General features: G+C 43.1%; 1 protein-coding gene across 5 annotated transcripts in view; it reads right to left on the bottom strand.

The window, feature by feature from the left end:
* negr1 (neuronal growth regulator 1) overlaps positions 1-26,766 on the bottom strand; it is a 92,886-nt gene extending 66,120 nt beyond the window's left edge. Inside the window, exon 1 of one of the 5 annotated variants that reach the window (XM_011614955.2) lies at positions 26,208-26,762. In XM_011614955.2, the coding sequence (XP_011613257.1) occupies positions 26,208-26,377 (170 nt within the window). In that variant the 5' untranslated portion in view covers positions 26,378-26,762. Of the gene's footprint in view, positions 1-26,207 lie in introns of all 5 variants that reach the window. The other 4 variants (XM_003974270.3, XM_029827931.1, XM_029827932.1 and 1 more) reach the window with 4 other exon arrangements.
* Positions 26,767-27,234: the final 468 nt, after the last annotated feature.

A 27,234-nucleotide genomic window follows, 5' to 3' on the forward strand; every position in this document is an offset into this window, starting at 1 on the left:
TTCCCAGATGGTCCATATAATGTATGAAAAAAAGTGAGAATAGTTGTCGAACTGTGGCGGGCCAAAAATCTGCAGTTTATCCGGCAGGTGACAACGACAAAAATGACTTAGGCTTAATATAATGAGAAAGGCTCGAGGCCAGTTTCAAAACAACAAATAAATCCCATTGATCTATTCTTGGATTGATGGTTAAACAACCATAAATAAAAGCTATGTTGACAAATGCTCTCCGTCTCATAACGTGATTTGTACCCAACCAGCCGTAATGATCACAGACGTTAAGCTAACGATGAAATGTGTCAACAACTCCCTGCTCGTACATCACCATATCCTTTAATAGATGATTAAAACGATTGCTCAGAATGTCCCTTTAATTAAATATATTCGGAAGAGTAAAGGGATGAAAACAACAAACTTCTCGGCTTCTTGTTCGCTGGTAATTGAATTAGGTGCGAGCTTTACAAAACTCTGTTTGAAGCTCAACACATCAGCTTGAACGAACGCAGTTCAACATATTTTCAATGTCCCTGAAGTTTGGCTGAAGGACACATCCGACAATCACAGTCTTCACGTGGCGTTTTATTTCTCTCTATTCTGATTGGCTCTTTGATGAGCGTTGCCTGATTTTTGGCAGTATCTCTGCTGAATGTCTTTGCCTCCTCACAAATGATTGCTGTTGTTATCTCACTGTGATACGGCATCAAAGCCCTTTTCTAAATCCTGAGGTGTCCTCTGTCCAGCGGTGCCTCCGGAGTTGCGTAGACTAACTGGGTTTCCATCACAGTTTTTCGCAAACGGGATATTTCTTCAATTTGAATAAGGTGCAATTTTGCACTTTGCACATGTTTTTCTGTTGAAGGGTGTTTTGGGCACAAGCTCGGTAATTCTTTTAAAATCTCGTCTCACAGAACCCCGCTGGAAGACAACGTGGACAAACTCACTTTGGGTGTTGGTAAAGTGCCTCCATTTTACTTTTGCGATAATTTCTAAATCGGAACTGATTCAATGCAATTCAATTCAGTTTTATTTGCACAGTGTCTGTAACAATTAAAATTGTCTCTAGATACTTTACAAACACCCAGGGCCTGAACCCCCCCAACCCACACACACACACAGAAACGAGCAACAGGGGGCTGTTTCCGCTCCCATTTTCTTAATTATGTTTTTTAGATTTTTCACATTAATAATAATAATAATAATGTGTAATAGGAGTAATAATGGTGCTGGAAATACAGACAGAAATATTAATATTTCTTGATATTATTGACATATTCCGCACAGCTCTGAGATGATATCAGACTCAGCTGAGGATGGTCAGGTCAGATTTAGAGCACATATAAAATTTCATATCCACGCCAGTGTGAATCTTCCTCTTTTTTGGAGGTTGATCTTTCATTCACCTAATTAAGAGCATAGGAATCGGCCGTTTTGTGACCTTCATTTGTTGTAAAAGTCAGTGTGGCCCTTCTGTGCTCCCTTTATAATCAGGCGATTTCAAGATTGTTTTCAAATTTTAGAACTGAAAATCTCTGGAAACTGGGAGAGCGACTTGCTGGAACACAACGAGCTAAACACCAGGTCGGTCTTTCTTCGGCACATTCTCAGTCAGGCGTAGCTGAGCTAATAACACCCAACTTTACTTGGGTAACACGGAGTAATTATCCCACAGACCTTTGTGCAGCCTCTCAGAAGCAGCTTAGACACCTTCAAAATATACTAATTAATATTTTATTCAGCCATGACTCTGATGGATCAGAAAACAGCCTCATTAAAGCCTTTTCTTTATTTAGATCTGTGGATATCAACTGAAAAAAAAAAAATCAATCGAAAAAATAAAATAAGCTAAATGTGTAATGAGCTGTGGTTTGTGGTCCACGTTTGAATGACCAAAACACTGTGAACTGCAGATCAATTTAGCCAAACTTCATCTAGCCTTGTCATAAGGAAGATGAAAAAATATTATTTTTCCCTTTTTTCCCATCATTCTGCTTTAAAAGCTGTTTTCAGGGTTTCACAAGTCGGAATGTTTTGGCACGTCTCATTTTTGGAACATGTTTCAGGGTTTCACAGACTAACAGCTGACATGCGGAACGCGTCTGGCAGAAGAGATGAACGCACTTGTGAACGTGTCCCTCTGCCCTCTGAGATTTCAGGTTATGTAACAGTTATGTAACAAACACAGAGCATGTTTAAACTTTAAGCCGTGCTCGCCCGGCATAATCTTACTATGTTCCAGTTTTTAACCCGCTTGCTCAAAAATAAAGAAAGAAAGTCGACTGCTGTATTTTTAATCCCTCTACTACATTTAATGAACCACCATCTCCCACCCGTCTCCTCAACCCATTCACAACAGGATGAAAAGGTTAGCCCATAAGACGTCAGCGACATGTTGCCGACACTTTGAACATCCTATTTTATACATTTAAATACATATTTACTATTTCCAGAGCTAAATTGTACTAAACTGCTGACTTTTTGATAAAGAATTTGCAACTAGTGTCAAATAAATGCAACAATACAGATCTTGATTAAAAGGAAGGGCTATCTAAAAAAACACACACACACACACATTAAAAATGCAATAGACTTGATTTGTGGTATAATCTCATTACTTCTGTTAAAGGTGAAATTGGTCCAGGTTCTTAAAACAACAGCTAGTGGACAGATGCCATGTTTTCAGTCTGTGGGAGGAAACTTGTCTGATTTTACACCTGCCAACATTTCCCTTACACCTCCTAGCTCGTACACAAGACAAGCGAGAGGTATTCTTTTTTTAAATGGTTGCTTTTCTGCCATTAGGTTTTGTCTCAGACTGAAAAAAAGGAGTTGCTTAATTAGTAATGGGGGAAAATAAAGGGCTGTCTGGGGAGAAAGCTGCAGGATGTCAGAGCTACACAGGTGGACATGGACTACAGGGCGCCTTGCAGCTGAGCCTCAGTCTCAAATGTGCATACACTTTTTATTTTCATTTCATTTTTTCAGAAGAACCAGAACACACTTCAATAAAATATAAGCACTATAAAGAATCAGAATAGCGTCTGATGCCAAAAATACCTTCCATCCATCTTCACTTTGCTGATTGAACATTACATCATCTGTCTGGCCAAAGCTAGGGGCAGAATTCTGGACTACTAGAGAACAGATCCTTACATAACTTTGTCTTTCTACTGGACTGGTATGTGTTCTCCAGCCACCTATTGTAATGTTAATGCAGCAAGCATGAGCAAATCCATAGATTAGAGCAGAAAAATGTCAACAGTACCCCCTTGCAGTGACTCAGTAGAAGTAGAAACAACACTCCCACCTTCAGAATGACAGATTTAACGGCAGCTCCTGGAAAGTGATCTAGTACTGCTGACATTGGGCAAGCTCTAATGCTTCCAATGACTTTGAATGCACCACAAACACTTCTGGCATTTTCCAAACTGTCACTCTGGAGCAACGTGATTTACATCTTTCATACTTTGATCAAGTTCATAATAAACTTTCTTAGTTAAAAAAAAACCACACACTTGAAATCAGGTGAAAAGAGATTATTATTATTTGTTCTCATCCAAAGGACGAGCACACTGTACCTCTCTTTTGGATTTTGCTGACTCTACCATGGGTAATTCCATTATTTTCACTCAAATGCCAAATTGCTTCATCATCTATTCTTTAGTAAGGTCATTTTTTTTCATACAATTATGTTTTGAAGCTTCTGCATTTAAAAACTGATCCACCCTAAACATGGGAGTGTTATTTTGAAAATGTATTGGACATTTTATTTGTGTAGGACAGGAAGACTGGTTGTGTGTTGTGCTTCTCCATCTGGCAAAAATAGAAGCAAAACATATTTTTGGGACTGTGGTGGAGTAGGAACAGAGCAAAACACAATAAACGTGTTTCTTTAATTGGAAACACATCAGCTCCCCTTTCTGGAGCGCAGGCAACGTAAACCCATCTGGTGTATTATTGGGGTGACCACCTAAATTTAATGGCTAACCCTAACCACTACCCTACCCTAACCTAAACCCAATTCTAACCTCAGCCTTAAAAGCATGACCTGATCCTCAAACAGTCCTTTGAAGTAGTAAAGTGCAGCCAAACTGACATCACTTACTAGTTGAATATGTGATTTAAAACTCAATATGTGGCAAGTACAACATCCCATCCACACATGAAGGCAAATGTGTGACATCAGTGGCATCTGTCCAATCTTCAATTCAGTCCACACTACCGACTGAAACAAAAGCAAATGATCAATAGCTCTTTTGTAACCCAAATCCAAATAAAGGTGCCATGCCCTGGTTGGCCAAGTGTGTGTTTGTCACAGAGGATGAGGCAGAATAACAGCACAGTTGTGATGTGAGTGAGGTACAAACCAGCAGACTCCTAATCCCTAAAATAATCCCACTGCCTCAGGCTGCTAGGACACATCTGAAACATTCCATCTTAAATCCAAACAGAGGCAATGTTGAAACCCAATCTCACCCCAATGCCACCTCACAGACACAGCAACACCCCAGACGCTTCTCACACTCTTATTATAGTAACCTGGGATCGAGCCTCCGGACTGTTTTTTTAATCTCCCAGTGATGTTGACTCGGACTGAAAGAGCAGAAAGCGATTGTCAGACCCCTGACGACATGTTGCTCCACTCTGCTCTCACCACAGCATTCCCCTCTGTCGCCTCCAGCCTGGGGTCTTTTACTGCACCTGCCCCCTCCTCCCCAAAGTGACCCATGATAGACAGCTGATTTTCCTTTACTCAGATGGCTGCCTCAAAGCTGTGCAGGGAAAAACTCCCCTCTAATGCATTGACAGTATCCAGGGGCTCCCGTTTTCTTTCACTACAGCTGGAGCGTAAGTTGAGAACGGCGACGCCACTGGGACTAACTCTCACTGAGGATCTTTTCATACATACACAGCTACTGGTTCCTTTCATCGGCCTTTTTATGAGAGTGCGAACACTGACTGAGAGACTTTGCCTTCAAGAGAATGAAAATGAAGGAGATTCTTAAAATTAGCTGACAGAATAGAGGAGATGGTATCCTGAAGGTTGAAGGGTAGACTCCACGGACGCATGATGGGAAAGCATTTTCTCCCAGGCAGGCCTACCTTATAAATATGTGAATGAGCTCTGGGTAATGCATTCACCATCAAGTCCGACGTGCATGCTGATGCTGTTAAATGTCACGTCCCAAACGCAGCTCGACCAAACGGGTGATCATGCATTTAACCAGTCAGTGCAACTCCCTCTGTTAAACACATGAGATAACACTGGCATGCTACTGTGAAAGCATCCACTGCTATCTAACCCCAGGAAATTCCAGTAGGATTTCTCCAATACTTGAAAATTAAGCTTTTGAGTTATTTAGATGGGATGGGTAGTCCAGGGTGTACCCCGCCTCTCACCCACAGTAAACTCCAGCCACCCCGAGCAGACAACTTCTGTCTATTAATCCAAACCACCAGACAGAAGGTATCAGGGGGTTTCTGGTTCGAGTTCTGACCACAATGTAGGTGTCCATGTTACTACAGGGATCATGAGGGATGAAGTCCTGGTGCAAAAGTCAACTTGTTCATTTGCAAATCTGTAATGCCACCATCAACACCGAGACACAATGGCTGTAACTTAACGAATCCTCTAAACTGTTGATTGGTCGTCACTTTCAATGTTTCTTCAATTAATCCACAAAACCGTATCTTTATACAGTAATAGGTCTCACTATCTTAAACAATTGAACACTAAGGTAAAAAAAAAATAATTTAATTGTGTAATGAGAACATGTTAATCTGCTGTCTGAGCATGAACACCAGTAAGACACTCTGTGGGCAGTCTGGCTACCAGTTTGAGTCTTTGATTTAGAGCAGTTTACCAGCAGCACGTGTCCTTTGAGATTACTGGGCAATGTTCAGAACACCATCAATGCCTCTTCCAAATCAAATGACCTTGTCTTTCAAAAGCCAGGTTCCCCCGCCATCCACCAAAAACAGTCGGACGCATTCACAGATCGCATTTCTTATTAATGTGCCAATTGTGCGCCGTAATGACTGACTGGAATTTGACATTCACCATGAATACATGCCTGTGTAATTTCTTCCCAGTGGAAGAAAGGAGGAGAGATTATGTGCAATAGCTGGAAGAAGAATATAAATGAGGCGAGACAGTATTTCTGCTGTGTATTAAAGACATGCGGATCAAACTGGGAAAAGCAGTGGGTGGTTGACACACTCCAGACATGCACACGTGGAGTTCAGGGTGCTGTAATATTGGGTATTGAGTTCTGGGATTCTTTTAATTATGCTGCATTTGATTTTCTATACCGTATAGTGAAGTAAATAATGCGTTCTGGCTGTTTACTCCTTGAAGGCTGCAGCCATTCATTGAAAAGAAGTACAGAATATTTCTCAGTTTGCTTCTTTGATAACAAGCTGGAAGTTGCTGCTTTGTTTGGTTAAATCCAGGGAGTATTTTGCTTTCCAGAAGGGGGGATAGCTGCATTAAAAGGAAAAATTAATTAAGAGAGAAAAATATCATATCATATCTTTAAAGCAGAATATTCAGTTTGACCCCAGTCCAAAATGATTAACTCCTTAACCAGATCTTTTCAAATTTCACAAGGACACAAATCCATTCTAATTAAAGATGAAAAATGAACATAAAAAACATTAATTACAGCTTAAAGCTCATCAGAGATGTCAATATGAACTATTAATTTGACAACAACTTCACCCAAAACATCACTCTAGAATTTTCTCTACTGATTGATAACATAAAATGTTAAATAGTTGTTATTATTCGTACAAATCCATTTCTATCCCAAGCTTGATGCAGAAAGCAGACACAGGTGTTGGACATTAGTGCAAATCCAACCCACAACCTCAGTCAGGCTCTGAAATTTAATTTCCTCTTTTATTCATATCTGAACAAATTTTCAGACTTGTTTTTCTTTTTCAGTTCTTCAACAGATGTCTTCGTAATCTTGCAATCAAACACTCCAACAAAAGCCCTCGATGTGAAAACATGTTTTGCCATGCAGCTTTAATAACCCAATGGTAAAACAGCTCGATCTGTCCCTGGCTTTTCCACTGAGTCACTCAGTTGCTCAAAATAAATTGTAATCAGACCTGAAACCAAAGGAGCAAAGGCCAACTAAGAACCTGTTAAAATTTAGATGCACCTAAATAAACTACAGGAAAAAAGATCAGCAAATATTAAAGTGCGCTCCTCAAGCTTTTGATTGGCTTAAGGAGACCTCCTTTGTTTCCTTTTCCATATTTCTGTGCCAATAATTCTATGGATGTAAAACCTTCAAACAAAACTTCAGGTGGTTACTGTTTTTCTGCAGTTCTGGAGACGTTTTTTGCAAATTCTCCCACACGTTCAGGTAGCCCGCTTGCTCGCCATACTTCTGTTGCCATTACAGAGTTGGCAGGGGCTACCCAGAACAGCTCAGTGGGGACATCTGTCTCCCATGGCCATCTGTGCGCAGGTCCTCCTAATCCGACCCTTCGAATCGACCTTTCTCAAACCGCTTCCAAAGTCTTTGCTACCTCATTCACACAGACCTACTTGTCAGTCTACAATGGCAGTCGGAAATTGCTGTAATATTCGAAGGTATTCTGTAAATAAAAGACAAATAACCACAGGTATCACCTTTGTCATTCTGAGGCGAATTCTGCTTTGTTCCTGCAGCCCATCTCTTTCATGCTTTGATGTTTGTGTGCACCGGTGTGTGCCTGAGAGGCTGTTCCACTGACAAACAGTTTACCCACACTATTCATGGCCCAAGTGAGGTCAGGCTTGGCCGCGCGCCATGGAGAGTAAAGGAAGTGGAGTCGGGGGGACAGGTCAAGGCTCGACGTGGGAAAGAGCCATCGGTCAGCTGTTCGCCCGAGACTGTTCAGACGAGTTTAGAGCAGTGCCGGCCTTCTGGGTCTCATGCGGATCACTGCTGATTCTCGAAATTGTTTTACACCAAAACTTTCTCATTAGGCTCGTGGGAAACTTCACTGCAGATGCTGAAGATCTTGCTTTTTTTTTCAGTCGTGTCAGGAAGAAAGTGGAAGAACTTTTCACTGAGCTGCATGCAAGGAAATGCCAGGTTCTTTCATTTCTATGCAAAAAAAAAGAGAGAGAGTGACAATGCCAACAACAAGACCAAGGGACTGTTTGTTATTTCTTCCCGCAGGGCTTTATACACCCTTTTTTGATGTGCTCTATCCACGGCACAAATGGACGATCCTTCATTGTCATAGGACATTGGAACCCCTGTGCAGAGCGATAGTTGGGACCGCATTCATCATCCTGACAAAAGGAAATAAGCAATTGCCACAACACTTAACTGCTTTCAGTCATCTGCAAATATTGGAATAAATACATCGAGCAGAAGAGAGGCCCCAATGGGCATAGTCATATTTAACATGGCCTATTTGTGTTCACTTGCTCGCTTTAGTGACAGTCCTTCCTCGACCCCATGGTACGATGCATGTCAGTGCTGTACATGCACAATTCCCTTCACCAGATTTCATATGTAGGTGTAGAAAAAAAAAACTAGGCCACGCAGCAGTTGTTTTGATGTTTCACATTTACCAAAATGCATTAGAAAACCCCCAAAACTCCAGACTAATAACAGAGCTGTGAGGCTTGAGCACGGGGCGTTGGAGTATATGATGCCTGCAGCGGTACATCTGCACCATAATTATAATGAGAGAATGCACCAGAGCTCATAGTGCTAAGGAAGATTACAGCATTGTGTCAAACTTTGCATTGTATTATTCAAAAAACTATGTGTGTGGTTGTGCACCATACGTGCATGCTAGTCTGCCTGTACGAGATGATGTGGCAGAAGGTTGAACGGATAGAGAAATTCAGTGAATGCTTGCTTAAAATGCAGAGTCTGCATGTTGGCAGGCACCAGAACGTCCTTAGTTAAGCTAATCGCCAGCCCATTTGGCAAAGGATTATGTTCAGCTTAGGGTGCATCCTGCAAACAGGGTCTCCAATTCATAACAGTGGTTTAAGTCCAGAGTAATTTTATTGACGGAGCAAATATTCCTTCTGAGCTTCCCGCGATGCTGGTAAGGTGTGCGTGGGAATCCATCAGTAATAGCAAAATATGATTACAGTAATTACAATACATTGGTGTGGCGGTGCATTTTGCAGGGGTCGACAAAAGGAGGAAATTAGAAAATAGCCACGGAACCAAGAGTCTAAGCATTTCAGTACACACGGATTACATGCAACAAGGGGCCCAACATGGTTGCCGAAGCATTAGCACAGCTCCTGCCACCTAGGCTCAGGGCTGGTTGCACTTAGCTCACTAACGCAGAAGTCAGCAGGCTGGAAAACGATCTAATTCCTATAGGAGAGGCTGTAATTTTTTTTCAAAAACAGCCCAGTAATCCAAAATAAAGGCGGTAAAGTGCTACAGTGGTTAGCAGAACCACCCCACAGCATTGGCATCATGGGATTACCAAAGTCTTCCAGTATCAGTGTGGGTTTTCTGCAGTCAAAAAGATAATCATTAGGCTAATTGGGGACTTTTAAGTGTGAGTGGATGGTGTGTGTGGACTAGTGAGCAGTCCGGGGTGTATTCCTGCCTCTCACCCAGTTGATGTAATTGAGTCGCACATTTATTGCAGTTCCGCTCAGTTTGAGTTTCTTCTCGGGTGATTTTCTGCATGTTCAAACCTGCGATACAGATCTTCCCTGTTGGTTTGAGTTGAAATGTAAACAAAATCACGCACGGCGTGCGTTTTTGAGAGTTTATAATTAGGCTGAGATCACGCTGCTATTTTTCACAACTCAACAACGTCATTAACCATCGCAAGTTAGTTTGAACACCTTCCTTCTTTACACCCTTGCAGCCTGTCTCAGTCCACCTCCTGTGGATTTACATATATTCATCTCATCTGGGCCTTCATACCAGCCCCCTCCCTCCATGGAAACATGGCTGATGGAGCCTTTAACAACATGGCCGTGGCCTCTAATAAAACAATAAAAGCAGCACCGGCAAATAAATACTTTGTTCAACAACACACAAACACAAGAATTACTAGCTGTGCTGTATGGGATCAATAAGATTCAATAATAAGTGTTGTAAGTGTAAAAAATGGGTTTGGTAGAAAGGCAGATAATCATTCATCCCACCCAAACATTATTTCACTGTGTAGCTGCCCAATCGATAGCATTAAGCTGCTGAAACGTGGGGGAGCAAACTCGTGGGTCTAAGAGTGCCACTAGAAGGATAGAAAAACATATTAATAATCAAGTGTTTGTATCGAAAGTCTATTAAACGCTGGTTCTCATTCTTCCCCTCATGTGCCAGTAGTGATGGGGAATAACAAGAGAAGGCATGTCTAAGTGAACTGGTTCATTAAGCCCGTGTAAACCGCAGCGGCATCCACGATCTTCGCTGTCTTGGCAACCGGGATAATAATCGTAAAGAGAAAACACCCAGCAGAGAATCCATCTCATCCCTTCCTTCGCCATTATTATGCCTCATCAGCTCTGGCAGCTCATTACCAACACCACACACATTCAGATGAGCCAATGGCAGAGGAGCGTGCTCAAACACACAATACTGTACTCAGCTGGATTGGATGGAACAGTGATTCTGCACGAGGGACAACAAGTGTTTCTAATAAAACATTCAAAAGCAAAATTATTCTCTGATTGGAGATGCTCAGAGGTGCCACCGCTGGGCGGGAGGTATGTAAAATGGATGATAAGAGTTTAAGCAAGCTAAGCTCTTAAATTGTTTGCTTCAGTGAGTTGGGGGGATAAGATGTGGGAGCTTTAGCCTTTAACCTGTGGTTTTCTTGCCTTTATCAGTATATGCAATGATGTAATTAGCCATAAGTAGCCGAAACGTTGACAGTATAACCCCATTAAGGAGAACATTGTTGCCTTAAGGCAAATGTAATGGGTTTTTCCACTGACATGGTCTGTATTTGATGGGAGAGAACGCTATGCCCTCAAATTAAGTCTTGAACACTTCGAAGTAAGGTATTCATTCTGTAACACACACATACACAGACAAACACACAAAATGCAACATTTAGCCAGTGCATTTTGGGGCGGTGGCAGTGTAGAGGGCATTTTCTATTGTTTAGCAGTTAAGTACTAGACAGCAGAAAGAAATTAATCCCAATTGTAAAAAAAAAAAAAAAAAATCTAGGCTTTATGGAATCTATTTTTAGAGGGAGCTCGGTTTATCACGCTTGAATGAAGCCCTGGATGCTTTGGCTCCCATCATTCTGGGGATTGGTTACCTTACATAAGAGAGCCTGGATTCTGCACAGACACCCTTCCAGTGACAGTCGGTTTGAAGTCACGGTGACCGCCGACTCTGTCGACAAGGTGCTTTATCCCTCCTCTTCCCTGTCTCACAACACGCTGCACCTCCGTTCAATACACGTAGGCTAAAAATAGCCAACTCATCTCCAGAGATGCTCTGTTCAGTTCAAGTTACGGCTTCAGCGTGTGTGAGATTCCACATTCTCCCCATACCTGCATGGAATATCGCCAACACTATCAAAGACACTGCACTTCCTCTTATTGGGCCATGTCAAGAGTGCATTAGGACCAATTTTAGAAAAGAAAGAATGAAGAAGCAAATTATGGCCAGTTGGAAGGATGGAAAGCTCGGTCACAGCAGGCCACGAGAATGAAAGTCTGAGAAAAACGTCGAATTATCGACAGTAATTGTCCGGACCAATGAGATTCCAGGAAGTTAAAACAGCTTTTCTGGCAGACAATCAACTGAAAAGGCAAACAGCAAGTTAGCAAAAAAAATATTGTAAGTATGAGCTTATAACAAGCACATAAAATCATTAAAAAGCAGTGAATGATTTTCATGTGAGCCAGAGCTATTTACGAAACTGCTAAATGTATTGTTTTTGTATTACCTCACAAAGACCCGTTCCGCAGACACATCTGTCACACAAAATGAGAAAAATGAGAAGAAAAAAACCCCCATAACTAAATGCCGTCTGATTCTGACTGCTTTTGGTGCCACAATTTTGTAATTATCCTTTTTTGCAATGTGGCTGCGAAATAAGTGGATTTGGGACTTGCTGCCGGGATATATACCCATTTCTGTTGAGTCTATTTCAGTATTATAACCAGCAATCTGTTATCAACTTTCTGGGGACTAATGGAACAGGCTAATTCCCGGTTTCAAAATTAACCCCAGTCATCCAATAATGAGCCTGCTTTGACTGGCAGACACGCACACAAATATTTGTGACTCCAAAAAGAAAAACAGCGGCGCTCTTTCCGGAACAATATGTCTTTCGCTGGGCTAACATTTGAAAACCGTCGTCCGTGATCACTTTTACGCCCAGTCCTGTTGACATTGAAAGAGAGCAGCCTCCATCGCCGGATATGATGGATGCTCCCACGGAAAGCAGGACATGTTTCAGTAGGCCCGCTCACTTACCACTCTGTTATAAACCTGGGAACCACTGACCTTGACAGAAAGATAGGACACCCCCCCCCCCCCTCCCGTCCTAAAGGTCAGGCTCTGATAGTCATGTCATCCATCTGGAGTGGCAATGAATCAAACGCAGGTCAGAGACCACAAGCTGGTCGCGACTCCTCGCTTGTCGGCTTTATAACAGACACACACGTGTGCATGCAGCGGGAAAAGGGTGCAGGGTTTTGCCCTAAAACCCTCAGAGGAAGTGGCAGAATGTACATTTTTGCTATTAATGATGTACAGAACCCTGCGGTGTTGTAGGAGATAGGGCTGCCAGTCAAACCCCTGCAGACACACACAACACACACACATGCCACGCAACCACACATGAAGATACACACTTGAGCTGTTTGGCCCTTTTTTCCTCACAGGTAAGATAGTCTGCAGCTTCTCCGTATCACCTCCTGACAGAAGAGACCTCAATCCCCCACTAGTACACACTAACAAGAGAGGGAAGAATCCGCCTTACAGCATGTAGGTCAGGCCTGCCTTTCATAGCTGTTGCTTAAAAGAACAGGTTATTACCAGTAGATCCCAGCTCCGCTCTCCCACAGGCTCGTTTTTTTTTTCTTTTTTTGTCTCAAAACCTTTTTCTTCTGATAACTTTGGAGGAGCACACACTGCTGTGAAGATGCTTTTCGAACAGTGCTCTTAGAACTGACACTGGTGTCTCACTGTGCATTCAAGAGGAGTCCTCGCTGGTGAACTTACTGTTCAGAACTCTGCCGGCAAGAGAAATAATCATCGCCCAATGCCATATGGACATTAACTGCGAGATCGTTTCGCCCGGATAATTTGTATAATTTGTGATTGATGGAGTATAGCTCAGTTGGAAAACTTAATTACACATTTCAGGATAATGCTGATGGTAAACGGCTAGACAGCGAGCCACGGGCCGTACTGGCTTCAGAAACCTGCGGTCCAAAATGAGTGATTTGAGTGTGCGGATATTGTGAGAGGTTGAATTAAGCCCTAATTGCAAATGCACTCGCCAGATTCTCTCTATCACGTGGCCCTCGGAGCTCCATGAGAGAGTGGCCTCTCTAACATCCTGCATTGAATTGCGATACTTCTCCTCCCCGAGGAGAGTTTATATTTAAGCATTTTATGCATGAACGTTTTGTGTTATTAAGGGAGACGCGGCAGGGAGCGATGCCTTTCATTTTAATTCAAGAGGAAGTTGTTTTTATAAATGTGTACATTAAATAAAACTTTACATTTCCAAGCCTTCATTAGCGACTACTCAAACTATCCAGAGTACAAGACGTGATGTCCTCCAACCCACCATAACAGAGGGTCCCGTCTTTAACGTTGTATCGGCAATGTGACCTCACAGTTGTTGAAAACAACAAATAAATGCGAGTGCTGCAGAAGCCTGAATGCAATCCTGCCCTCTGATTGGTTGGAACTCTTTGTTTTCCCCTGGGGGGTGGGTTCCACAATTTTTCACTGTCCTCTCATGAGGCAAGCTGCTAAAACGTGGTGAGGAAAGAGCTCTTGTAAGTGAGCAATTATGCTTTTGAAAAACATCGTTGATATGAAGCAATGTTGAGATCAATCCAGAGAAATTTCTTCCAATGATGTCGTGTTTTTCTCGCAATCGTGGTTTTGGAGATTTCTCGCATTATCCTGGCAGAACTGTGCCTGAGTCAGTAGAAGAATAAAGTAGTCATGGCTAAAGTGGGGAAGGGGGGGGGGGACAGTTCCAAGCAACGGCTAGTTGAGGAACACCAAATATTTGTGCAAGAAGTGCAAATGCGTAATTGTTTGTGGTAGGAGGTACACCAAATATTGTGCACAGTGGAGAGCGTCTGTCATCGAAGATGGTAATAAGTATGAAATGTCTGCGCCAGAACTAACTGGCTTCTTGCCCCTTGACAATAAAAAAGACGGTGGCGCATGCTCAACCCAAGAAGAAGAGGAGTCCTCGCCAGTATCTTACTGGCTAGCTGTTTGTCAGCTGACAGGATGTACAATGACGCACACCGACAGTCTCGCACACAAGTAATTAATCCAATTAATCTCCTCAGTGTTATTATAATTAATTATTTCAGTATACCTTTTTTAATTACCTAATCACCTTCCACAAAGGACAGAACAATCCACCATCACTGAAATCTAAAGTTCAGGAGCCACTGCCAGGAGAATTTGCTGTGAATCTGGGACGTTGAGAACTTTCGGCTGTAACGGCCGACCATTCTTCACTTGAAAGCCTCCAAACAGTCCTGTTCCAGTACAGAACTCTCCCACTCTTGAGAGCTGCACATAGAAGACGGAGCGACATCAGCTATCAGAGATGCAGTGACAAGGAAAGTGGATACAGCTGGGGAGCAGATGGCGAGGGAGGATCCGGTGGTGGTGGTACCTCTCCCTGCAGTCAGGCAGGAGAGAAACACTGGATTAAAGTGAAATGTTCTCAGTCCTGCGTATTGCTCCTGTGCGTTTATTTGTTAGCATAAACAGAATCAAAAATACCACATCATTGCCTGGAGCTTACAAAAGAAGTAAAATGGTCTTTTTTGCTTTAATGTTAACTTTCTTATTGTGTCTGTGTGCGATTTCAGAACGTAGCAAACATTGATTTTTGACATGAAAGCACTTTTGGCCAATCAACTCAGTTTGGTGCTTTTGATTAGCGCATATTCAACAGCAATTTTAGCACCAGAAATACAGTAAACAGCAACTAAGCCAGCTTGTGAATTTGGTCATTTTGTGAGTGGAATTCGCTGGCCACCGTCATTCTCTGCTCTCCTCCGTCCTTCTGCCTGATAGTGAGAAGCACTGGAACCAGCCTGGAGCAGGAGTGATGATTGATGACAAGCCTCCTCTGGTGCACGCCTGCCTGCTGACGCGCTGCTGCACTTTTCAGCACTAATTGGGCAACCCTGCAAACTCCATGCCCGGTGCATGTGGGGTCCGGTTATAAGCAAAACATCCACTCAGAGACATATTTCAGCTCTGCTGTCCTGGTTAAAGACTGACCAATCTGTTTAACTCTTCCAAGGATTTTCCCAACAATGCCATGGGAACGCGGCAGATTTTTATCCATTCCTACAAGGGTACCTCAGGATTTGTGCAAATAGAGAATGCGTGATGTACAGGACTCCAGACAAAAGCCACTTGAAACTGCTCAGATTTGTGCCATCAAAATCCTGCATCATTAGCTGATCCTGGCTCCATTGAGGGCGACTTTAATAAGCTATGTTATGCGTATAATGCATTCATGGAGATTGATATTAAGTGTCACAATGTAGATGGAACGCCTTGCTCAAGGATGCATCAGCACTATCCTACGTGCCTATGGATGAAGTGACAACTCCGAGATCATTAATCCCTTTTAGGGCTGCGGAGGGGTTAGAGCAGAGTAAACAGAAGGCCGACGTCCTTTAGGATAGGGTTGCTAAACAGCTGAGCGTGTTCAGATCATGGATTCATCCAGGGAGTCCTGTAGTTGCAGGCATATGCAATTACCGAGCTTGCACAACATATGGTTGGGAACACATCTAATAACAGTGTGCTGGATGTTCTCTGGCTTTCAGTGAAGGACAAAAGCTCGGCACACGGGTTGAGGAATTATTGGTGTGCACTGGGCCATGACTGATCTGTGCAATCGGTGCATACAAAGAGCATTATGTAAAAAAAGCTTTCTGAATAAATATACACGATGCACCGGTAAATCTGATTACAATGTTGAAACAAGTCAGAGAGACCTATTACTGTCATTTTGCCCACCACAAACTCAATCTCCCCTGCTTTATCAGCAGAGCCTATGAATTTTTTAATCCCTTTTCTGTTTCACTCTCTCTCGCCCCCCATCCCCCCTCTTGTTCTCTGTCTTTTTGTGCTGCTTTTATCCCAAAGTAATGCCGTAAGTATCTCTGGGCCACCTGACTATATAATTAAGACCTGTCACTTCCTTAGTGGTGGCGTAAACCTGGAGAGGATTCGTAGTGCACATCCAGGAGAAAATCCTGGGAACCCAGATCAAGGAGGAGGTGGAGAAGATGTGGACAGGATACTTTGAATTAATTTCCTGTGACACTTCTGAGCAGGCACATTTGAGGTCCACCTCTGAAGTACAGCTAGCATCGCCTCTCTTTGTGATTAGCAGGTTCTAAAACCCTGGATTATTCTTATTCTGCTTTTAATCTCCCAACAAAGCAACACTTGCATGAATTATTAATGCAGCTGTATACAGTATAGCGCCATTATTAACTGTGAGGGGGGGAGAAATAGACCAAACAACAGCTGAAGCACACAGTGCCAGAAAATAAAAGCTGATATGGAGGAGCTCAGTGAGGTTCATTTTATAATGCCGCTTTCTTTACTGTAGGCAAAAAATACACAGCTGCTGCCAGGATGTACATTTTAATTTATATGAGGAAGAAGTGAATTAGTTTCAAGAAAGCCTGATTTACTGTGACGCTGTCATCTTGGTTCTGTGTATGGGTCGATAGGCCCCCCATAACAATGTTCTGGGCACAGACCGGCACACTTAGCTAACATTTTCTATTTGATCTTTTAGCCACTGAGTCATGAAGCAGGTGAGTGTGTAAAGGCGCTCAGACACAACATATTAATGTAAAATCTTACAGTTGGGAAATCAAACTGGAAGTCTTGAGCCTCCAAACTTCCCCAAAGAGTTTGCTAAAACCAACTCAATTCAAGGGTCTTCCCTCAGCTGTGACCTCTTTCTTTGGAGCAACATTTCTGAGAAGGTTTGAGCAGACTATCTGACAGAGGCATTTGCTACAATTGAATACTGGCTTTAAAAATAAAGAACAAAACCCCTCTAATCACTTTCACCACATCAAAGAACCTTTTAAGCGTGAACGCATTCATCACCAGATCACTGATTATTTTTTAATTCACCCCTGTTGCCAATAAACTGAGCTTAGCCTTTGTTGATGCCCATAAAATTAATTTAGAGTACCGCCTGAGATTTGATGGTGCTATATTTAAGACTCTGTCTGCAGCCTTCAAAGAGAGAAGATATTGTCGCTGTATTTACTTTTCATTCTTGATCTTATTTTTCATAATGTGTTCCCATCACATGAACAGATGTAATCTTTTCTTCTCCGTGATTCAAACCAAACAGTATCTTCTCCCTCAAGGTGAATGATTGTGCGCTGGTTCCCAGGTTGAGGGGAGGACAGAAACATAGCAGGCTTTGTTGTCAAATTACAAAAGGGTCTGAGAAGTGCCTTCAGCATCGGTGTTGCGGTCAGGCTAGCAGTACCAACACAGACATGATAAAGTATCTGAGTCAGTCAAGCTGTGGCTGCCAAGCCTCCCGTCTGTACAGCACAGTAGCTCCACCTTGGTGGCAGACAGTAGAGTTCCGCTCTGAGGACAATATCCAACAATACGGCGCACAACTCTCTCTTTTCCTTTTCTTTTGACTAGCCCCGAGGTGGCCAAGAAGACAAAGATGACAGGATTATCCTCACTGCGCTGTGAAAAGACCCCGTTAGAAGCCCTGATACTGTCACAATCAAAGTGTCTGGATGGCTGTTGATGGAAGAAAAACGTCTCGCACGCTTCCACTGAAGACAACTGCTCTGAGATCAGTGTTCTGCAGCTTTAGCAGATTCCCTGCCTTGGGGTAGGTTTTCCTTCGACCCTGCAGTCTGTCAGTCAGGAACGAACAATTAACATAATTAGTGTTATGTATTTAAAACTAAACCCTAAAACTAGAATGCTCTTGTGGGTTCCCATCCAGTAGTTTCAAACTTTGAGCCTGTTAAATGGAAGTCTTTCCTTGGACTAATAGTCTTTTTTTAGCCCCTGGCTATGTTGGCATCACAGAGGTGATTCAGAGGGTTGTTGATGACCCTGATAATGTGAGTCGTTAACAGAAATAACGGTCAACATTAAACACACGCGCCGATATAACACATTAACTGTCAACCACTTACAGTGCAGCCTCGAGATCCTTTCCCAGGTGGCCCAACCACCATTCACACTTCCACCATTTGACCCTAATGACTCAGATAATGGTTGCTGTGGAGAAAAGACCCCAGCATGGGTCACACCTGAGCTCCGGTGACATAAACGACTGACATTACCAGGGTCATCAACGATTCTCTGGAACCCATCCAACAAGTAAACCCCACTTAGGCTTAACTACCTTTTTTCAGATTTGAAGAAAATATGTAAAGAGTTCTTTAGTAATTTTCTTTTCTTCTTCGTACTGGTTTGTCATGCTGGCGGTACTACAGACAACCAATCACACGACATCTGGGGTTTATTCCAGTGTTGTATCGAGCTTACTTGCAATCTTGACCGATGTGACGAACATTATGAAAGTAAAAGGCGTCGCTCTGTTCTTCAAGACTATACCACATACTGTATATTTAACAAAGCCAAGTGACGGCAGCTCTGCAAAACCCCAAAGCTAGGGTATCTGGGTTAGCGATTACTCCCCGCACTCTTCCTGACCCGAGATTAGCATAAATTTATTGGATTTTGCATCCGTATGTCTCGGGAACCCAGGAACTTCATCGGAGGTCTTTTGTGGTGATACAGTTCATGTGATCACTGTGTTTACCGTGTGCAGCTGTGGGTGCGATACCGTCTTAATTATTACTTTATGTCCGACAGAGGCTGTGAACACGTGTGCTGGAGGCTTCAATGTTGTTATAAAGAAAGTGAAGTAATTATGGAGCAGCTTGTCTATCACAAAGTTTCTTATAATATCACAGCTTCATTTACAGCTTCACATAAAAAGAAAGAGCTGCTGAAGAGAGAGCAGCAAGGGTGCGAGGAGGAATCATGCTCCCATTATGTGTACTCAAATCCCAACAGGCTCTAAAATTAGATTCCTAATGAGTGTCAGTCTTACTGATCAGTTGATATTGTGGTTTAAGCACAGACTTCTAAAGAGTGTAGGATTAATACAATATCAGAATATTACTGCATTGTTTCAGGGAATCCTCAAGGATTTTAGCAGGGGCCAAAGCTCCCACTGTCCAAAATTAGAATACTACTAATTAATTATCACAAAAGCAAAACATGCTAATGTCTTCTCATCGCCAAACTCCTGCAACCGACGATTGCTTGAGGAGACTTTTAAATGAAACAATGTGAGTTTTAATTGGCTCATGCGATTCAAATCCAGGCCGAAAAGTGACAATAGCGGCTCAAATCTCAAACGACACAAAATTAGTTCCGCTTGACACTCAGTAATTAGACAGTTTTCAGTTCTGAGTTATAAAATTGAGCTCCAGATCTTATAAAAGTTCCAGTCTACTGTCTCGTAATTGGTGTTTCCATCCATCTGCGTGGCGTGGCAATTCTATTACAAAATAAAAGCATTACTCCTCAGACTAATAAAGCATACACACACACACACACACACATGCACAGACACAGATAAGAGGGAGAGAGAGATGCTGAGGGTGGCAGTGGGCAAATATAAAACTGCAAAAACTTCACCATATATTTCTTTATTTGGATAATTTGTTTGAAAGACCCCTAAGGTTAGCTTAGGCTAGTTTGGAAGAGGGACAGTGGTTGCATTTTTGCTGGCTTCAACATGAGATTTATAATTTGTGCTCACCTGCAGTAGCTCAGGTCCAAAAGCACGAGCCCATCAACTGAGAGGAACAAGCTGAAAATGAGCTACGCTAGTGCCTGTTCATCTTTCTGAGGTAATAAGTACAAACTGCACGAGAAGATCCTGAAACATCTCGAGTTTTAGGATGAACTGGGGACCTGGGACAACAGTGTCCATCTCCTGGCGTCCATGCTTCTGTTGACTGCACAGATGGTCACATCTCACTGAAGTTTGAGGTGTTGTTCCATGCTGAGCGCAGCAAACAAAGACTCCTGGCTCTCAGCTCGCACTCTTTGTTTCAAAGCTTCGCTACTACTAAGACTTCAAACCTTCAAGTCAGCAAGTTTTTTGTTGTTGTTTTATTCTTTGAGAATCTGCTGACTCGAGAGGCACCGAGACGAGCTGGAGCGAGGACGGGTGGATGACATAACATCATGATGTCAGAGGAGCGGGAACAATTACAGCAAAACAGAAGGAGATGCTAACTGGGTGATTAAAGATTTTAATTTGAAGGGCTGCGGAAAAGTCATTTCAGCTGTCCGTGATGACAGACGGGTTTATTTGCAACAGAAAACATACATTGTTCAAGCACAGAAGGGGATTTAAAAGAACGCTCTGCGCAATGTTTATCGGCTAAACACTGATAGCTTCTTTACAAAAGGCACTTTTCTCCCAGTGGGGTTGTTTTAAACACCATCTGCTTTTCAAGGCATTTCTGAGCAGATTCAAGTACCTGAACTGTTGTAGTTCAAGCTCATAACAAACACTTTTAAATGTCTTAAACGTTGCTGCTTGCAGGGGCGCAAGCACAACCAAAGAAGAACAGTTTGACGAGTCCTTTCTGTCTATGTGATAACGCGTCCTTGAGTAAGACTTAACTCACAATGTTGCGTGTTTGGTGTATGAATGATGGCGTCCTCTGAAGTCGCTGCCAGCATTGTAGGACTGGATGAATGCAGTCTATTGTGACGCACAAAGTGCTGCAGAGTAACACCATTTATCCCGACACCTACAGTATATGTTATCATTAATCAATGAGAGATAAAAACCTTCAGCTGCCATCTTGTCTTTGTGGAGCGGTTTGAGAACTGCTATGATCCTATGACCTATGCTATGAGGAGCACCTTGTCCCTGATTTGGACTCCCGAGACACTTCTGTTCAGGATTAAGGGCTGAATTGTGGTTCAAGATCGCAATTATAACCAAAATGAAGGGCCAGTGTACCAGGACTGGGGTCCCTCCCTGGAGACAGACCAGGGGAGGGGGTTCCTGGATGCAGGCCTTTGTTCAGCTCATGACGGATCATTTGTGTTGACAAGGGAAGACAAAGCCAAGCAGCGCCAGTGTTGAATGGATTAGGCGGACGCTCGGCAGGCAGACTTAGCACAAGCTGCATTAAACATATAATCATATGCATCTGAAGCACAATTATACCAAAAAAAGAAACTTTTTTTTTTTTTTTTTAAAAAGCTGATATGGAGATAAGTTTAGATATCAGCCTAAAACCCCATTTGCAGTGACCTGTAACATGGTTCATATAAAGCAAAGATGTTCATTTTGCAAAAATCCCATGATGTGGATGAGAGTTGAAATTGCTGAGACGACGCCACTTCATTACTTCTGCAGCCATTTATTACTCAGTACACTTTCTCGCACCATAAAATAACATTCTGAAAGACGTTCATGCCACAGTATTGCAATTAAGTGGATGCTAACAGCTGCCAATTGTTAAAAAGCCCCATTTTGCACACCAATTCGCTCTCCCAGTCCTCAACAATTGTTGCAATTATAATAATACAAGAAAGATGCTTTAAAACCTTGCGCGGTGTCTGCTTGCCACCCAAAGATTTACCTTGAGAAAGCATTCCATTTAGGCTTTAATCTACCAGTGCACTCAATCAATTCAGCGCTAATCGAAATATATTGCAAACAGAAACACTTGATTTTTAAAAGAACAATGGATTGGCTTGCTTAATGACCGACGACTATAATCCATTTGGAAATGGTTGGCTGTGTTCAAGTGTACTTTAATATGTTACGCCATCAATGTAGCTGCTAAAAGAACTATAAACCCTGACATGTAGCTTTAACACCTCGGCAGTGTTAATAGCCCAAAAAATGGTACATGCCACCTTCCAAAAAGTGTTCATTTCGTCCATGTCAAAGAGACTAGAGCGTTTTGGTGAAATGAACTACTTCCAGTTAGTCTTTGTTGAGTTCAACTACACCGTCTCGCTCTGCCACGCTACTTTCACGGTTCAAACTCCTTAAATTTTCCCTCTGTGGAATTTGACTTGATATCCCTTAGTTCCCATCCTTGGGTATCGGTGCTGAGCTGGGAATACCTGAAACATTTAAAGAGAGGAGTGCCTCCAAGGGAAATGTCAGGACCTTTCAGAGCCGTAGCAATGGGTGTTGAGGAAAATGATACATGGTGTTTATTTCACGGCTAAGGCCAGAAAACACGCCTCCACTCCAGCCGAATATGGGAGAATTTCGCTGAGCCAGTCTGGTGCCACCAGGAAGGGACTCCACGTTTATACAAATACTAAACTTTGAAAGAAGTGACAGGTCAATTTTGTAACAGTGAACAGGACAAAGAGGTTTGGCCGCGGCGGCCAAAGGCCTACCGTCACAGTAAATGAAGGAAAAACAAGAGGAGGCTTGCAGCATGTAGCCTCAGTCTGATGCACTGTTGCCATTTGTCTAACACGTTTCATTAGGAAAATAGATTTACCGCGGGGGGGGGGGGGCAGTAGATGGTTAAGATTTTAGAATGCTCAGATTAAATTTATAGACACAAGCTCTTTGCTCTGATTACTGTTGTTTATCTGCGCGGAAGAGGCGGCCACCGATCCGGTGTTTTTCCCTGACAGCATTTCATCTGGCTGTCCCTTCATATTCACAGCCGGATGAGTCATTTACCGGGCAGAGTCACGCTCCGTTCGGCTGAATCCGAGTGGCATTAAAACTGGGGGATAAAGGGAAGAAGGTAGCAGGTGGCTCCTCTAAACAATCCCTGATCTACACAAGCTCGTAAAAGCTTATGTAAAGAAATATGTCCGATCACGTAGGACGCCGTGATGCCGCTCCACGGGGGCAGAAGAGCTTTGAGGTAATCCAAAAACGAAAAGGTGAGGATTCGCGCGTGGACTGTTCTTATCTTCAAAGAGTGCAAATCATTTAATTGGTATGGGCCCACTGTCCAACATGGAGTCAGAGCGGCAGAGCAGCTAAGAACTGAGGAGGTGGGGGAACAAGCATTTGACAGGGGAGCCACCTCTTGGGAACTAGTCCATAATCCGAGTCGGCGACTAATTGCATGCTTCTGGGTTTGTCAGTGTTGGAGGATGGTCAGATTTTTTTTTTCCTTTTGCAAGCAATCAGCTCTGAGGCACGGCAGAATTGGCCTCTAATAGTTGGGCGGACGTGGAAACTGAATGACCAGAGGTTGCTTTCAGGACAAAAAAAATGCTTCATGCTCTGATATCTGAAGTTCAGAGAAAAGGGAAGGAAGAGGAGGAAAGTGTCAGAAAATGGAGACATGGTGCAGCAGCATTTGGGCCATAATGATGATGATGACGATGATGCTAAAAGTCCAAAGACACAACTTGAGAGGCGTTTTTGATCTTAATGCCAAAAGAACACGTGAGCAAACCAGCAGAAGAACGTCTCTAGTTCAATGGGAGGAAAAGGCCAATGAAGCAGATGGTAAACATTCAATCGCTAATTAATTAGCTTGAAGAGCATGACGATAAAAGCATGTTGTTTTCTCTATTTATTTATTTTATGTGGCAGTTAGCGAGGCAACGGCTCTGTGCTAGAGAGCATCGGGGGTGGCGGGCAACTTGTTTATCGAGCTGATTCATAGCACTGAGATAATCTCTGCTCCAATAAACCATCGGGATTGAGGCAAAGCTTAGGCCGCTGATCACAGCCAACCCAGATTGACACCAGGGAATTATTCATCCCCCCTTCTTCATGACAGTTGGGCGGGCAAGTCTCTGACGGGGGGCCTTTGGGCATGGTAGCAAACATAGAAAGTGGGTTAAGTATCTCTTAGCTGTCACCAAACTAACAATCCTCATCAGCGCACACTTCATATGGCCACTGTTGTTAGCTTAAAGCTACATTTTTGACATTTAGTTAAAGTTTTAAAAAAACAAGAACTTTCCACATAGACATGTCGCCACCTCCAGTATTTCTGTAGCACGCAGCTCCAAATCCAGTATTTGCTAAAATGCATTATTAGCATCAAATGGGCCCCAGAAATTGTCAAGAAAACCCTATTGGAAGCATTGATGTAGTATCAAAAATGTTGCTTTAGTGTGGAATCCATTAACGAATCAAATGATTCCAAGTATTCTATGGATTTTAAGACCCAGTTGACATAAAATAAAGGCATTATGATGTGTATCTTCCACTAAATATTCCTGTATTTAGGCTCCAAACTCATAATCAGATAACATCTTTCCTCGAGGCGGTAGTGTGCATTCCAGTTTTGGTAAAAACACACCGATCTCTCCCAGTTTGTTTTTGCCCTTCCTTTGGGGTCCTCACCTGCATAGCTTAATCGAGGGAATCCCGTCTTTGTCCCAGTTTACATGCATAGGAGAAAATTGAATAACCGATGGGAACATGTCCTCCTCAATGCTAGCTGGTCATATGCATCTTGTCAGGAGGTTAATACGACCCACTTTCCAGTTAAAACATTACATCACATAAACAACTGGAGCAGACCGGCATTTTGAACAGTAAGATGAATAACTATACAGCATTATGATTACACACACATTAACCCACTAGAACAATGTATATCGCCACCTAGTGCTGTGGAGGACATTTATTCAATTTTATCCCTTACAAAATTTGCCCCATTGTAAACTGGGACAGGGAACAAATTCCGATAAGATGCCAAAGTGAAATTTTGACCATAGCTTGATGAACCTGTGCATCTAAATGCAACTACCGACTTGCACTTTTATAATGCGATGCTACTTATTCAGTGGATACAGCTAGCACCATCCATCCACTGGCAAGCACGCTCAAAGCATGCCCTTCCAAACTCCTGCAAACTGTCAACGGAACGGCGGCTTTAATAGTGACTTCAACCGAACCAAGTGGAACTTCAGAGAAGCTGCTCTGCATGCAAGTCCACACCAGGCGCCTCACAGAGTCAAAATCCAGGAATTCATATTGAAAGAGAGAAGGCTTGCCCTCTCAGCCTTGCCTCACAGCCATCAAAGAGGACATTTCATATTGCTAGATTGAGATACCATCATTCCCAGCTTTTAAAAGAGGCTCTCTCCATCTGCAGTTCAAAAGATTTTTTTTTTTTTTTTGCATTTTTAAAAAAAGAGATTGACAGAATTTCACCCCAAACACTTAAATATTAGGGGATTAAAACTAAGTGATGGTCTGACAATCACTTTCATTATTGAGTACTTGACAGCTTATGATTACTTGTCTAAATTCTATCAGGCTTGTCATTGATGTTACAAACCACGCCCACGTTGTTTCATTGCGTCTTTAATGACGGGCTACCTGTGCAGCTGGCACCGACGCGTACGTGATGGAGATGGAGGTGGAGATGGAGGTGGAGGAAGGGGGAGCAGGGTGGGAGGGAGAGAAGGAGTGGGAGGGAGCTTACGCGTCATTGCCACAAATCCATTCTGTCCGCAAAGACGGGAAAAAAAAACCGCTTTCAAAAAACTGCGAACAAACTGTGCAGTCCGCACGAGTGACGGAGCGCCGAGCGTCTGCGCGCTTGTGGCGCACCAGTTTAAATACATTAAAGAGAGAGAGAGAGAGTGCGAAGCCATGAACGTAGCGGCGGGACACACCGGACAATGTAGTCGATATCGATTCAAAACATGCCACAAAACTGTGCACACGAATGGGAAGAATGTTTGGATGCGGGGGGAACAACTTTGCGCTCTGGAAAGCACAAGAGTCACTACTTGTCGCAAGTGCCGCGTCCTGCGTAGCTCCTCCGGGGAGGGAAAGGGACTGAGAGGGGGGGAATGGCCTATTGTGTATTGTTTGCCAGAACTGGTCCTTAAAAGTAGTTAAAAGACACGCACGGAACGCAGAACGGTCCGGGGCTTATGCGGCGGTGGAAGCGGAGCGCAGAGAGCGGGAGAAAGTGAAGTTGTGCGGGGTTTGTTTGTGTCTTTTACCTCAATACAGCCGTGTCGCCTTGTCTGCTCACCACACTTTCCACCGAGGAATAGTCCACAGTTTGTCCGGCGGGCAAGCAGGACGGCAGGAGGCAGCACAGGCTGAGGATGATCGCAGTGAGCCAGTGACCAGACACGCAAGCATCCTGCACCGCAATCATTATGTCCATCACAGCCGCACGTCGCTGTCGCTCTTCCCGACACTTCCGGATGCAAAACAGCTGAATGAATATAAAAAAGAAATACAGCCTCGGCGGGAACGACGCGTTTCTCCTCGGTGCGCCACGAAGGAATGCTCCGCTGTACAGTTTCCCGGGTTCGCCTGGCTGGATGTGGAGCCCAGTGTGCGGGGAGCTGCGCTCTCCAGTGGCTCGAACACCATCTAGTGAGGAAATGCGATGTAAAATGGGAGCAGACCTAGAAGCAGACAACCCCCAGGCTCTGATCCTGTTGCCATGCGGCCGTTTCCCGGGCAACCCTTTCCCAGTGGCTCGTGATGGAGCAGTGGGTATTGATTAGTTATTGGTACAGACAATTTTTTAAAGCATATTGGTGCTGCTTCCACTCTTATCATCCATAAGCAAATAAGCATATACAGCAGTGACGTAGGATATGAGTGTGTGTGTGTGTGTGTGTGGGGGGGGGGGGGGTCCTCCCTGGTAAAGGCAAGTTTTAAAAGTTATCTGGTTACTTGATAAAGATACACTGGACTTGTTAATTTAACTTATTTAACTCTCTTTCTTCAAAATAAAACTAAAAAGGAAAATTCAGGATAAATACATTAAACAATTAAGTCTGAAAATGGCTGAAATGTGCAACTAAAGTAAACACTTAGGGAGCATGAACAGTACAGTATAAGTGTGTGTGTGTGTGCAACAGTGGAATTTAAAAACAGAACGCCATAAAGTCTACACAATTAAAGAGGGCAATTATACAGCGTGCAACTATATATGTTGACATTTCCAGTGTTATGGCCAATTGCACATTCTGCTCACTGTTGGGGCCGCCACCACGGCCACATAATGAG

Source organism: Takifugu rubripes, chromosome 20 (assembly GCF_901000725.2).
Source record: "Takifugu rubripes chromosome 20, fTakRub1.2, whole genome shotgun sequence".
NCBI lineage: Eukaryota > Metazoa > Chordata > Actinopteri > Tetraodontiformes > Tetraodontidae > Takifugu > Takifugu rubripes.